Here is a 14,984-nt window from a genome sequence, read left to right on the forward strand (position 1 = left end):
GCTCCTCTGGCTGCGGAGCCTGGGCTCTGGGCCCGGGGGCTCAGTAGTTCCCCACACAGGCCTAGTTGCCCCACTGCCTGTGGGGTCTTCCTGGATCCGGGATTGAACTCGTGTCCCCCGCATTGGCAGGCGGATTCTCAACCACTGGACCACCAGGGAAGCCCACACTTTGCCTTTCCTGGTTGCTATCTTTGGTTCATCAGGAAGAAAACCATCATGTTTCACTCCTTCAAGAGACAGAATGTAAATTGTCCTCTGCATTCTCTGTTTTGCAAGACGGCAGTAGTGCAGGGATGAGAGGTGAGGGGGGCACAGGGCTCGCCCTCCTCAAACGATGCTGTCCTCCTCTTTACGTGTCCAGCCCTGTTCTCTGGGTTAGCGATGCTGGGTGTGGATCTCAAGGCCTTTCTCAGGCCAAACAAGGAACTTCATTTAAGAGTAGAAGCCAGGTTCCTCAGTAAGCCAGCTAACGGTCTCCTATGCTGCCCAGGAGAATTCGGCATTTTTTTTCTCTTGGGATGTGAATTTACAAAAAGTCACACGGTTAACTTTTTCTCTTTTAGTGTTGAAAAATGAGCTGTTATGCCAGTAAGTGTCAACTGGTAGGATTCATTAAAACACAAGACCCCACGTTGGTCTGGGGAACTGGAGGACCTTCTGTAGTGAAGATGCTGGAAGGCCGTGCTGCCCGCTAACCAGCACAGAGGAGGCCGAAGCAGCCTGCTTCCCGCTTCCTCTTCTCCTCTAAGTGAGCGAGCTGCTGAAGACACAGCAGGAGTGGGGGCTCACTGTCCGTGGCAGCAACGAGTTAGTCGTAGAGCAGGGAAGTGCAATGCCCGCACGGCCAGCTTGAGGGTGCAGCCTGCTCGGCTCCCCATGGCCGCATGCACACAGGCACGCCGCTCCCGGGCACTTGCGCTGCACCCAGCCTGAGCTACTGCTGTAAACTGGCGATTAAATCAAGTTTCTTTTGCACGACAGCTGCTTCCCTGGACGGCTTCCTTAAATTCAGGATTTGATACTGTGCTCGTCTTACGTGAGGGATCACGGGGGCAGGGAGGGGAGGTAGACGGTACCAACGAGGCTTGGCCCAGGAGGTGAGGAAGTGACGTGGGGCAGCGAGCACCATGTGATCTACATCATCGTCTAAGTCAGCCACCTGGGCAGCCTAACCCATGGGGCGAGGCTGGGGGAGGCCAGGCCAGGCCCGCTGGAGGAAGAGAAGAGGGATGGTGTGGAGGGACCAGGCCCGCCGGTCTTGCAGACACAGGCAGCGGCCTTATCCCGCTTGGTGGAAGGGGAGAGGGCGGGGGGCAAGACCATCCAAGAGCACGCTGGCCCAGCAGACAGCTCCTCCCTGGGCGGGTATGTGACACATGGCACGCAGCCAGACCACCAACCTTCTCAAGCCTGCACCCTCTCTCTGGGGGAATGTGACGGCCGCTTTGGCCTCACTGGGTGGTTGTGAGCAGGCGGCAGGTGAAGAATGGTGCTTGGCTGACGAAAGCAAGCGCCCAGGTGGTAGCTGAAGTTTGGCTGGATGGAGGTGGGGCCTCTTGCTGGATTCCAGTCAGGATGTGGACGCAGGACGAGGCCACAGGAGTTGTCAGCAAAGGTGGTATTGTTCGTTCCTACTACGTTGAGACTCCTCATCTTACCAGTCTCTGCAGAGTAGGTATACCTGTCCCCGTTTTACGGCCTGGAACAAGGAGGCTCCAGTTAAGTTAGATCACTTGTCCAAGGACGGACGTGCTACTTATCTCACAGGTGAGTGTCCAGCAGAGGCACGTAACCAGAACAGAGGAACATTTTTTAGGAATATTTTTGTTATGGAGAGTGGTAATAGTGATATGTAGGAGCAACACTGTGTCAGGGAGAAGCAGGTATTAAAAGTAACTTAGGGTTACCAGGTAAAAGTAAGCAAGTTAGCAGGTAAGTTACAAGTAAGTTCCAGGTAACCAGGTAACTTAGGTAAACCAGGAAAGGAAGGCATGATAACAGTAGTGACAGCAGAGAGGGCTTCCCAAAAAACACTCCACTGATGATACAACAAAATGACTTTATTTGCAATAGCTGAGAATTTTTATATATACAGAAAAACATATTCTCTAGTAAAGGCAGGATTAATCTCAAGTGCACAGCAGGGACACCCCCCGTTTCCCTGGCCACGCGAATTACAGCAGGGCGGTCAGGTGGTACAGCACGCGGGCGGGTGACAGGACCTGCCCTGGAGTCCAGGACGGGGGAGCCTGGGCGTCACCATGACCTCAGCTGCAGCGGGGGAGGGGAGGTGAATTTTCAGGCTGCGTTTCCTGGCACATGGCCGGAAGCTGTGGTGGGGAAGTCATGCAGCCGCTCTGGAAGTGAAATCTAAGCGCTGCTGCTCACCCTGGGGAGCTCCCACCAACGTGCTGGTTTCTTTACGGTAGTGACGAAAACGATCTCGACAGGTACTGAGTTCAGAAAGGCTCCTCCTGAAACATGTCCCAGCCCTGAACGCTTTAGAGTGGACCCCCGGTCGTCTTCATCCCTCCGACGGAGGAGCCTGTGAGGTCCTGCTGGCCCAGGGCAGGGGTCGGCAGGCTTTCTGTGGAGGGTCATAGCGGAACCACGTTCAACTCTGCAGGCTCTACGGTCTCTGCCGTGACGGCTCAGCTAGCGCTGCAGCCACAGCCAGCACCTGACCAACAACCCGGGCTGTGTCCCCGAGACCTCACGTACGGACAGGCCCACGCCGGCTCGTGCCTGTGGGTTCTCGTGGTCTGCGGACCCTGCTGGGGCGGGAGAGGACCCACGCAGAGGTCGTTCCCACCCACCTCTGCACCGAGCAGCTCTGACCCAGAGTGAGGCAGGGGGAGCTGCGGGAGGGCCTCCTCCCCACGCGTCTCTTCTGGGGCGTTTACAAAGAAAGGCCGCAGAGCCCTTCCAGAGGGGGTTCCGGTGACATTCTCAGTCGCACTGAACTACCTACCTCTATTTTAGTTATACCTCTACCATACTCTTCCTCAACTGTGAATTTTTCCTTGTGGACAATTCCAATACACCTTCTCCTTAACTAGGAGAATTTGATGCAGAATTATACTCCCACTAGGGACAATTAGAGAGGGTGGGGAGGCAGGGGACTGAAGAACAGAAAGGGGAGATGAAGCCAGCATCGAGTTCTCGGAAGAGAGCGGGGAGAGAGATGCAGATGCGTGAGAGCTGGCTTTATGACAGCACACCCGCTTTCTCGTAGTTCTGGAGGAGCGGGGGCAAAAGGGGCTGAACGCGTGTTCTGGCCTGAGGATCACAAGCAAAGCTAAGACCCAGACAGACTCACTGGTCCGACAGGGGCACATCTGTATCCAAGACATAGTCAACCCTTGATACTAGAGAAGGATCGGAAGACCTGATCCATCTGTGCGATCTACACTGGATTTCCACGAAGCCTTTGTCTATCCAAGTTATCGTCTAGGGTCCAAAGCAGAAGTCATAAAACTACAACAACGTGGAATATTTTGACCAGGGAAGAAACCCCAAAACCCACCCTTCTTATGCAGCCCTAACGAAGTGGGAGGAATATGTGAATATTTCACTCAGCTTCTTGGGGGGTGTAGGGGTAGGATTCTGAAACACTTCCATCAAGAGATGAGAAGCAGAATCCACTTGCTCACTGCTATGCTCACTGCTATTCTCACTGCAGATGTGGAAAAGATGATTTAACATTCTTTGGAGTGTGCTGTTTTAATCAGCTTAAAAGAAAAAAAAAATCACTTGCCAAGGATTTTTCAGAGGCTCACCTGCAACTCTGAACCCACCCTCTGCTTGTTCCTCACAGCTGCCGAGAGCTGGTCAAGGGCCCAGAGGAGCCCACCCACCCCCAAGGGGAAGGGTCTGACATGAGCTGACTTCCAGCCACTTCAGATGCTCTTCTGAACCAGTATCCGGCAGGGATGAACAGCATGATGCCAAGATACAGACAACAGTTTTGGGGAGAAAATGATTTAGAATTGGGATTATTTTTACCGAGAATTAGGAAACAGCTATTTTAAATTTTTAACAATGAACTCCTGTCATCTCCCTGTCTCCTTGAATAACATCCGCCTTTATGATTAAACAACCTCAAGTTTTTCTCCAAAACTTTCAGTCACTTCTGAGAACATGCCAAAAGAAATATCCAGAGAGAACCAGACCTGTCCACATTTGAAAAAAAAACACCTGGCTTCCTCCAGAATGGCTGGGTTCCAGTCATTTTATTCTCTCCGCCCCGCCCTGCCCGCCGTGCAGTTTCCGCTCTTAAGCGTGCTCTGCAGTGTCTCCACCGTCCTCGCCTCGGAGCGCAGAGCTTTCCGTGGCGTCCAGGTCAGCGCTGATGACGCCAGCGCTGCAGCTCTTGGGATAAACAGAGACAAACGTAAGGGTCTACGAGCCAGTTCCTGGACAGCTTCCACCTCTTGCCCCTGAAGATCATCCCCCTATATTTGTTTTATAAATTTAGAAATAAAGTCTTAGGTACAGGGGTAAGTTTCTGCCTCACTTTCCTCAGTCTCAATTTAAAGATGTGAAACAGAAACTCCAACATCACCTGAATGGTCTCTTTTTCAGTGGAGGCTTTTTCCCTGCGACAGAAACGACGTGGGATTTCAGGCATCGTGATCAGAAAGGAATTCCTTTCTCACGGATGGCCACGCATATGAGACGAGGGTGGGCAGCCGTGGCTGGCTAGTCAGGATGTGAGAGCTTGCTGCAGACGTGATCCACGTCTTGACCCACGCCCTGTGTCCTGACACTGAATTAGTTGCCAAGCCCAGCTAAGAGTCAAACCTGACATTCTGGAAGAGTTTGTGAATTCTACTGGCCTCTAGTGTTAATAATGATCTTACACTTTTGCACTGAAAATTTTCACCTGAAAGCATTTGGATTTTGTCTGTTGTGGAAGAATACTGGGCCTTTTCTGACTTAATACAATACTATTTTTTAAAAATGAGCAAACGTTATCTGGAATTAAAAGAGCAGTGAAATCTAGGCATTTTCCTTCAGGTAAGATCTGGAGCAAGTTGAAATGCGTAACTAGAAAGGTGTTTGTTCTCTTTAACGTTAAAATACATTAAATAAAACAGCTCTCAGCCTTAGACACACTGATAAGAGACCGTTGCGTTTGCTTCTCATCTCTTAGAGTATAAAGCTATTTGGTTTCCATCCTAGAAAGAAGTTCTTAGAATCAGAAAGTCACCAAAGAGAAGAGCCCTGATCTTCCAACAGGCAAACAGCTTTATGGAGAAAGTGCAAGCGCACCGGATCTCCAGCGACAATCGTCAATGGAGCAGGAGAGTGGCTATGTAAACTCTAGTCAAATCTGATCAAGGCTATTAGAACCAAAACCTCCAATAAAAAACCCCAAGAGCCTCGAGGACAACAGCTTGTTCATTAGGGCGTGTCAGACAATGCAAAACTGAAAAATGAAAAAGCGGTTCAGAGAAGCCCTCAGAGGTGCATGTCATGGGCTGTGACCTGCTGCTGAGGATGCAGAGTGAGGCTTACTCAGATGCTTGAAGCTCCAGCTGCAGCAGAGGACGAAGCAGCCGGTGAAGAGCAAGGTGAGGCCACCGACTCCGCTCCTCACGCTGGTGCGGCACCGGATCCAGCCTGTTGGCAGAGAAGCAGGGCTCACGTTAGAGGGCCGGCCACTGGCCCTTGTCTGCAAGGGACTCAAGTCACCCGGTCAGCTCAGGCAAAGGAACTGCTGCGCGAGGAATCTACATACCACTGTATCATACATACGTGTTTTAAACAAACGAAAATCAGAAAAGCTTAATTTTAATCAATTTCAATTAGTCACTCTTATTTTGGGGAGTGTGGTTAAAAGTTTCATGGGGAGATGAATACGAGTGGTCTTGCAGCTGAGCCTTCCTCGCTTGGGGACAGTGAGCGTGGGGACGGCAGAGGTGGGCAGGTACTGAAAAGAATGAAACCTGTTTGATAAACGGCAGCTACTGCTGTCGTCACTACAGTGCTTTAATTGCGTCAGACTCCAGAATGAGGAAAGGCAGGGAGGAAGATGGGAAGCTCGAAAGGCCATCCTTTTCTCGTTCTCGAGCCGGGCTGTGACAGAGCCTGGCTGTGACAGCCCTGGCTGAAGGAAGAGAAAGTCTGGAACCAGCAAGAGAGCCCCGCAGGCACGACTCGGGCCTCACCTGTGTGGACAGCTCCCAGGAGCCTCCTGAGAGAGGAGCTGGCCGGGGCTTCCAAGCTCCTTACCGCCGTCGTGCTTCTTTCCAACCAAGGAACTAGGGTTCCAAACAGAAGTCACTGTGACAGCTCATCTAAATCCGTCCTCTTCCCCAGCACTCGGTGCCCGAGGTCCCCAGGGCAAGGCTGCGGGAAAAGTACATGCCAAGTCGTGGGTGACAGTCTGCCCTGGGCTGCAGACATATGAGCACCGGAGGCCAAACTACCTAGTTGGCATCAAGAAAAGGTTCTTCGGCAGACTAAGGGGCCCGAGGGACTGGGACCTGGACCGTCTCTCATCTGATGAATACAGTGCCCAGATGACCCCCAGGACAGGATTAGTGAGCCACTTCTATTTCCTCTCGCCTGCTGCACACCTCAGCAAACAGCACGGCCTGCTACTGTCCTGGTGATTACCCGTTACTACTGCCGACAGCTGACAGGTCTACTCTATCAGCCCATCACCACCGCTGACCAGCACACGCTTCTTATTTATGTTCGATACGAGAATAACTAAAGCAGAACCAGGAAGGAGGATTTCTGCTAAGTACTTACTTCCCCTGCCCTTGCAGCTTTCCACGTTTAATGACAGGCAGGGAATCTCTACTATTGCTGGTTCTCTGGTCTCAGTTTGGTTCATCAGGATAAAGTGTAAATTAAATATTTACAACTGGTTTGGCAGGTGTGGTGAAGTTGCTGCAGATGTAAAAATACTATGATGCAAATGATCATCCATTTATTAAAAATGACAAGAACCATGCTGGCTTCTCAGAAACCACACAAAGGCTATTTCTCTTGCAAGGTGAAGATTCGTATCTTACAAAACAAAGCATGACAAGCCCATCCAGCTCAGAAAAATGACACAGCTCTGGGAAACCTGCAATGGCACCACCTCTCTCCCTGGAGTGTCAGGGTCCCAGCGGCTCCCAGGGTCTTCTCCAGCTGGCGGAGCCCACTCACTTCATTCCGGGTCCAGGCACTTAATGTGGATGACATCAGTTGAGGCCTGAAGCTGGGATATGTAAGCAGTCCTCGGCTGGGAGAGCCCAGGCCCAAGCCCACAAGCGTCCTGCGGGAGCTTTTTTCCGTGACTCCCTGCCTACTGCCCCGATGCTCTGGGCCCTGACCTCCATCCCCGAGGAACGGTCATGCGTCTTGGGTTGTCATGCACGGCCGGCCTCTGCCGCCTCACCCCTCAGCCACTGCTCTGCAACCTGCCAGCACCGGGACAGGGGTTCCGCTGACACAGACATCAGAAACCCGCAGCCGCCGTCTGTGGCTTAACCGTCCCATCACCCCTCTGGCCTGGCTATAACCCCAGAGGCATGGTTTGACTCACCTCTCATGTCTCAGGCTGTTGGTTACTCACGCGCTTCCCTTAAATACCCCCTTTTATGGGCGGGCTCCTCTTGTCAACCAGGGGACCTGGCCCCGGCCCGTCAGGCTTCTGCTCAAGTTCTGATCTGCACTGCTCCCCGCCCATTCCCCATGGGCACCCCTCCTCAAAGCCCTCACGTGGACACCCTACTGATGGCAGCCCCGTGTGCAGGTTAGAGAACAGCCTTTATTGCAGTTTCCGGGCCTTTGAAAACCCAGAACCTGACAAGGTTTTCCTACTTGACCTTCTGGTCTCCCCACCAGGCAAGTTTTGCTTTTTGTAGTTACACAAACTGTGTTTTGGTTTTCTCCCCCTAAACTACCTTCTCCCTGCCAGTGTGAACAGTCCACTGCTGAGTGCCAGGGACCTGCATCAGCGCCAGCATCCAGAAGCTGTTCTCAGACGTGGCTCATCTTCAGAGACACCGAGGAAATGTCTGGAAATAGGTTCTGAGGCTTTACTTCAGAATCAGTCTCTAGGCATGATGGCTAGTAATCATATATATAAAAAATGACCATGTAAAACTTTTACCTGTCCAGATTGGGAACTGAGATCTCGCAAACCTCCTGCCCCGAAGCCAAAGCATTGGAATTCTGCCAAAAGCCCAGCTGGCGCTCCCAGCCCAGTGCTCTCAAGGTGGCTGATGGACTGCTGAGGGCTCTCAGACTCTGGGCCTTGTTGAATCTCTTGAGACTGAAATCTTGGGTTTTTGAAATCCACTTTCTCTCAGGCCAGGAAATGACTCCTCCTGGTAGTTACATCCTTGAGCATCTATCTCCCCGAAGCTCGAAAGACAGCTCCTCATGCGGGTGAATCCCACAGGGAATGAATGAATCCCTCATTTCCCTCACTCCTGATTTACTGAAGCCCAGCTCGGGGGCACCCTTGGACCTCCACACTTAGATCTCCAAACACAGCCACTTTTCTTCGACCACAAGAGCATCTCACTCTACCCTGCTTCATCAAGATGAAGGCCCCAGGTGCCTTTCGGTCGGGGCAATCCCCTCACCTGGGTCTGCTCGGGTGCCTGACGTGCAAGGACTAGTTGTGCACTGGCGCTTCCCCCTGAAGGAAAAGGTAAGCGACCACAGCCTGGAGCCCAACAGCCCAGCAGGGGAAACACTGCCTGGAAACACCGGGCAGAGACCCACCAAGTAACCTTTGAGATAAACTGAACCCTGGGCAAGTTACTCACCTTCTCTGAAACTCAGTCTCCTCGTCTGTAAAAGGGGATAAGAGCCATCTCCCAGGACTGGCATAAGATCACTTAAGGTAACTGAGGCAAACGCACAGGTACCCCAGCATATACAGTTACCTCAATAACTGTTACTCCACTGGCCCTGCCTCTAAGTACCAAGGGATGAATGGCTTCCGAGAGAGGAGGAGGAAGGCTCATCCAAGATCTTGCCTGAGCCCAGAGCCTATCATGGCCCAAACTCCTCCTCAAAGACTGCCTGCAAATTCAACTTCAACCTGTGGCTGTCAGGGATAGCCACTGCTGGGTGAGGTCATGAACTTTCTGAGAAGCCACGCCCCCTTTCAATCCTTGTAGATTCCATGGCCTTGAAGTCCTTGGGCAAACGACAAATTAAATCTTGACTTTAACTGAAAGGTCACTAGGGTCTCCTCTAGGGTCTCCTGTTGGTTCACTGGCAGCATCGAAGCCTGAACATTAATGGTGGAGCCAACTTCAACGGTTTTTGGTTTATAACAGAATCAGAGGCCATGTGATGGCCACACATTCCTCAATACAGAAACCCAAACTGAGCACGCATCGTAGGCTGTGACCAATAGACAAGAACAAAATCCTTCTCGGACACAACTATGGAAGCATGGACTACTGCCGGCTTCTGGCCGCATCCCTCCCCTGATCTCACCGGCTCATCCTCGACCCCCCACCTCCACTGCCTTGACTGCCCTGCCTCCCAGTTCAGCTTTGACCCCAGCCTGCCCCACATCCAAACACCCCATCTGCTGCTAGAGCTGCCAGGTAACCGTGTCTGACCACATGCCCAGAACCCATTTCCTGCCCAACCTGGTCCTGACTGAAATCTAAGCACAGCAGACCCTGAAGTCTTTATGCTTCTCCTGAGTCTGTCAGCATAAAAACCCACCCAACTTCTAGAAGAGGCTGTGCCTCTTCCAAGAGTAGAGGGTCAAGTGTTAACCAGCATCACCGGCCAGCCTGCCGTAGTCCTGCCTTCAACTTGGTGGAGGGGAGGGGAGGGGAGAATGACGAACCGCCCTTAAAACTGAACCCTGGGAGCAGGAAGTCATGCTCTGAAACAGTGACGAGTGCAGTGCCCTGGAATGCGAGGGTACAGAGGACGTTAACCTCATTAACTCAGGAGGCTCGGTGCTGCCTGATGAGCTGACACCTGAGCGCGCTTACCTTGGGAGAGTCTCTCACCCTGGGGACTGATGACAAGCAGGGGCTTCTGGGCCAGAGTGCTCCAACGCTGGGGCCTCTCTGGCAGCACCCCGAGGCCGAGATAACCAGGATAGAGCTCTGGAAACCACTCCAGCCCCAGGGCGCTCGACAGGCTCTGACTGGCCAAGGGGCTTCTGGAAGCGTGGTGCTGGGCTGAATGTGCAGACTGCAGCCCCTGGGGGCACGATGCTGGGGGCCAAGAGCCCAACTTAGATGTCAGAGAAGCCCACTCCTCACCCGCCATCAACGCCTTCACAGCAGGGCCTCGATTCCGGCTGCCGGCTTCTGCTTTCTCTTCCTGGAGAAATTTTACAGCCAGAGAGGCGGGACTCTGGTTACGTGACTGTGCTAGAGGGAGACGCTCAGGGCAAGTTGTCCCCATTAGTGGGAACACGTGTACACCGGGACCTCTGTCTTGAGGCTTCTTCTCTGTGACTGAATCATGGCTCAGGGAAGCCCAATCCTGCATTTCTGTCACAGATACACTCTTCTCTACACCTCCTTGGCTCCCATATGTCTCTGCTCCAAGGTGGAGTGCTTTTCCCTGGTTCTCCCTGCCCTGGCTTTTACCTAAGGGGTTAAGTTTCAAAGCAGCAATCTGTGATTCTGCATTCTTTGCCAGAGTCCTGAAGTTTCTATCAGTAGAAACTCCTAAGAGGTGATCCTCGGCCTTGGAATCTCTTTCTCTGCCTGATGATGACATGTTTCCTCTTTGAACCCTGTGACTGCAATTCACGGGAGAACTATGACCATCACCAAGAGATGTATTGAATAATTTCACGAGAAGGTTCTGTCTTGAGGCATCCACTCTGTCCAATCTTAAATCAGCTGAAGTGGCTTGCACATCATTAAGGAAGGCTAAAGAATATTTCCTATCGTGATTCGACTGAGAAGGTGCCACTGGGCCAGGAGGTAAAGGTGCTTCAATTTCTGAAGGGTTAGCTCTACTTTCTCCTAATTGAGGCAAAGCTTTGGCAAGTTCTTTTGTAGAACTGGTGTTTTCTGATGCAGAAAACTGAGTTGTAGTTTCTCCCCGGGAAGCAACCTTTGGTTTAGTATCCTTTAACATTTTGAGGGAGGGCTTAACTTGACTCTTGACATTTTCATCAGCCTTTTTATGACTTGCTTTTTCCAAACCAACAGCTAGTGCTGAAGAGGACTTGACTGTCCGTTCTGAATTGTTCCCTTTCAGTTCCGGATTTCTTTTCTTACTGTCTGTCCCTAACTCTTTCTCTTTTGCTTTAATTGAGTCCCTGATTGGCGCTTTGATTTTTTTACCACGTGCGAGTGTAGCCGGCTCGCACTGATGAATTTCTTGATCAGCAGGCATAGTTGCTCCCAGCATCTTACAGTGCGGCAAGTGGGATTTCAATCGTTTAAATGGCTTCTTACAGTAAGGACACAGTTCCATCCTGGGTGGAACAGCACTCTTCTATTCCTGAAAAAGACAAACACAAGGAGATAGAAGCATACAGTCTGTAAATACTCATGACTTAGTTAGGTGTCATACCTTTTAAATTCATTTGAAATAAGCCAGGCTGAAGGACATTTTAAAACATTTATTTTGATTCATTCTTTTTCTTCTATAGGTACAAAACAGACACAGGTGGATTTCAAGGTCAATGTTCCTGACTCCATTTCTGCTTGGTATTTCAGATTTTTTAACATCTTCTAGGAATCAATCATTACAAAAGATAACCAAAGGGGTTTTTCTACATCCCTAACTAGGAGGCAAGCCAGGCAAAAGGACTTATATCTAGTGAATTAATGGTTAGTGGAAGAAAAAGGTGTCCAAAATGCCAGCCAGAATGAAATATTTGCTATTTAACTTTGTAGCAAGGCAACTGGATAACACATGAGTGTAAAGAAATTGTTATAAAGCACATCATTCAAGGGAAGAAAGTTGAAAAATCAAAGACTATAGCAGTATGTATAGAAAAATCCACAGGGGTGCAAGAAAGTATTAGAACTTTAGGTAACTTCAATTACCTAAGCATGAAAAATGAGAATGCTACTAATGTTTAACACATTAGTAACATGCATGCACAAACACACACACACACACTCAGAGAAGTATGGCTAATGTACATAATACATAAATGGAGGAAACATGGTCTCAATTTTTTTTACTAGGTTTGTACGACAATGGATTAATGGGAAATTTGTTTAGTTTGACACTTTTGTAAAATTTATGCCATATAAAAACATTGGAAACAAAAAACAAAAAACAACCCTTAAACTCTGCACTTCTACTGCAAGGGGGCTTGGCTTGATCCCTAGTTGGGGAACTAAGATCCCATGTGCTGTATGTTGCCGCCAAAAAAAATGAAAAATACTTAAACCACGTACCATTGGTGCCTCTGTTATACTCACCAGTCAGGAAAAGGTAGTATTTCATTCCAAAGCTCAGAGAAAGTTATTTGTTTACATTTCTTATTCAATTAAGTTCCAGAGGGTAGGGAAAAGGTAGCCTCTGTGCACAGCTGTATTCTCAGAACTGAGCACAGGGCCTGGCCCTGGCCAACCCATTTATCACAGCAACCAACCCACCTTGTCCTACATGAAGTCAGGCAAGATAAAACTGTCTTCTGCCAATAGACTTTATACAGTTCAGTTCAATTCAGTCACTCAGTCGTGTCCAAACTATACCTAATGGCCCACCTCTGGGAATCTTTGGGAAAATTGTCAATCTGGGAAAATTGACTCTTTGCGACCCCATGAATTGTAGAATGCCAGGCCTCCCCATCACCAACTCCTGGAGTTCACTCAAACTCATGTCCTTCGAGTCAGTGATGCCATCCAGCCATCTCATCCTCTGTCGTCCCCTTCTCCTCCTGCCCCCAGTCCCTCCCAGCATCAGAGTCTTTTCCAATGAGTCAGCTCTTCCCATTAGGTGGCCAAAGTACTGGAGTTTCAGCTTTAGCACCATTCCTTCCAAAGAACACCCAGGACTGATCTCCTTTAGGATGGACTGGTTGGACCTCCTTGCAGTCCAAGGGACTCTCAAGAGTCTTCTCCAACACCACAGTTCAAAAGCATCAATTCTTCGGCGCTCAGCTTTCTTCACAGTCCAACTGTCACATCCATACATGACTACTAGAAAAACCATAGCCTTGACTAGATGGACCTTTGTTGGCAAAGTAATGTCTCTGCTTTTGAAAATGCCATCTAGGTTGGTCGTAGCTTTCCTTCCAAGGAGTAAGTGTCTTTTAATTTCATGACTGCAATCACCATCTGCAGTGATTTTGGAGCCCAAAAGAATAAAGTCTGACACTGTTTCCACATTTCCCATGAAGTGATGGGACCAGATGCTATGATCTAATGTTGTGGACCGTTTAGGCTGCCCAGGAGGCTCAGTGGTAAAGAATCTGCCTGCCAATGCAGCCTCAAGTTCGATCTCCGTGGAGATCCTCTGGAGAAGGAAATGGCAACCAACTCCAGGATTCCTGATGGGATCAATCCCATTGACAAAGGAGCCCGGTGGGACACAGTACATGGGACTGCAAAGAGTCAAACAGGACTAAGCACACACATATATGGACCATTTGTTTTCAGAAAGACACACAACGGAAGTCAGTCCACAGGCCTTGGACTAACAATGTTAGAAGGGGATTGAGACCTCTGTTAGAGGTGTCTGCCTACATGCTCTCCATCCTCAATCCTCCTGAGATCTTCCCTGTACCGTTGAGCTGTAACGTCTCAACGTGGGTGCCTTAACGTTACGGGGTCCAGGTTCGTCTGGTTCATCGAACAACAGGACAATAAATCCAGATGAATTGTTGGAACAAGGGCTAGTGACGTTGTTTGGAAAGCCAGCAGACTGAGACGATGGTGGATTTGTGTCCTAAAGAACCATGCTGCCAGAGTTACAATTCAGGCCTCTTTAATCCTAAAAGGGGAGGGAGGAAAGTCAAACACTTCCTGGTTCCCATCACCCTGAGGAGGGGGTGTGTTCATTTCCTGCGCCTGCAGTCATTCACAGGTGAGCCTAGTCAGGCTGTTTCTTTGGAGCTAAACAGAGGTATTTTAGCCTCATGCTCATAACCTGGGAGGCAGGATTCTCAGAGGTGGGCCATTAGGTATAATTTGAGATTATAAGTAACATCCTTTTAGGGATTAATTTGCGCTAGAAAACAAAGGTCCTTCCCTATTACATTAACTACTTTCTTACCTGAGTTTTTGTAGAAGGATGCTAATTTTGCGCTTGTTTCTCCTGTATCTGCACGCTCCACGACCGCTGTTACCCAGGCGGGCAGGGTGAATTCGACGTTAAGGTCAGCCTCTGAAGGACACAATTAGGGCAGTCACTCGAGTGAAAGAAATGAGTAAGAGGAACAAACTGTTGGGGCAAATCCAAAATAACGGGGGTCACCAGTAGGGCACTTCTACCTGGGGGTCCCGGAGAGCAGACGCGGGACCAGCCTCCTGGGCACCGGGCTGACCTCAGAGCCCTCCCTCCGGCGCCCTCCAGTGGGCTTCTCGACCCCCTCTCCCTTGCTTTTTCAGGAGAGCAGTCGGGCGGCTTCCAGGGAGTTGAGTGGGACCACCGAGCAGCTCCTGGGGCCCGGCCGGCCGCCCCGCAGCCTCCCCCAGCCCCGGGCGCCGGAGCGCCGAGCCTTCGGCTTCAGAAAGCTCTCCCCTCACTCTCCTCTCGCCTCCACATCCGCGCCCAGACCTACGGCGGAGGCCACAGACGGCACCGCCGCCTGTGGAAACTCCGCCCGGGTGGCGTCTCACCTCGCGAGACACAAAAAAACCAGGAAGTCCCGCGACGAGCTTCCTGAGCGCACCCCACGCGACGCGGCCCAACTCCCCGGACTAAGCCCCGGGGCAAGCCGTCTACACCACTGCCTGATGCTTCTCCGCTATTTTTTTTAAACTATGGCTTCACAGGGATTATAAATCAAAGACTTGTATCATATGATTATGACACGGTTTAATTTCATTTAAGCCTGGCTGGACTCTTAC

At 50.5% G+C, this 14,984-nt stretch overlaps 1 protein-coding gene across 7 annotated transcripts; it reads right to left on the minus strand.

Moving 5' to 3' along the window:
* Nucleotides 1–2,039: 2,039 nt before the first annotated feature.
* Nucleotides 2,040–14,852, minus strand: C19H17orf80 (chromosome 19 C17orf80 homolog). 7 transcript variants are annotated; one of them, XR_003506905.1, is made up of 6 exons: nucleotides 14,406–14,779; nucleotides 14,188–14,298; nucleotides 9,978–11,454; nucleotides 6,174–6,354; nucleotides 5,521–5,625; nucleotides 2,040–4,371 (listed from the first exon to the last, which is right to left on the minus strand). XR_003506905.1 is itself a non-coding variant. In XM_027518929.1 (6 exons), exons 3-6 carry the CDS (start codon nucleotides 11,425–11,427, stop codon nucleotides 4,343–4,345), a joined length of 1,677 nt encoding a protein of 558 aa, XP_027374730.1. In that variant the 5' UTR covers nucleotides 11,428–11,454; nucleotides 14,188–14,298; nucleotides 14,754–14,852; the 3' UTR covers nucleotides 2,040–4,342. The 7 variants fall into 7 exon arrangements, 6 of the variants coding, with proteins under 6 accessions (XP_027374730.1, XP_027374727.1, XP_027374729.1 ...); XM_027518929.1 differs by having other exon boundaries at nucleotides 6,174–6,266; nucleotides 14,754–14,852; XM_027518926.1 differs by having other exon boundaries at nucleotides 6,174–6,266.
* Nucleotides 14,853–14,984: the final 132 nt, after the last annotated feature.

Source organism: Bos indicus x Bos taurus, chromosome 19, assembly GCF_003369695.1.
Source record: "Bos indicus x Bos taurus breed Angus x Brahman F1 hybrid chromosome 19, Bos_hybrid_MaternalHap_v2.0, whole genome shotgun sequence".
NCBI lineage: Eukaryota > Metazoa > Chordata > Mammalia > Artiodactyla > Bovidae > Bos > Bos indicus x Bos taurus.

Coding starts and splice junctions, on each gene's coding strand:
- C19H17orf80 (XM_027518925.1), bottom strand. CDS start 11,427: ATGGAACTGTGTCCTTACTGTAAGAAGCCATTTAAACGATTGAAATCC. Junction 6,267..9,977: donor GGGTGAGAGACTCTCCCAAG/GTAAGCGCGCTC, acceptor TTGGAACCCTAG/TTCCTTGGTTGGAAAGAAGC. Junction 5,626..6,173: donor CCTGGGAGCTGTCCACACAG/GTGAGGCCCGAG, acceptor CTCTGCCAACAG/GCTGGATCCGGTGCCGCACC.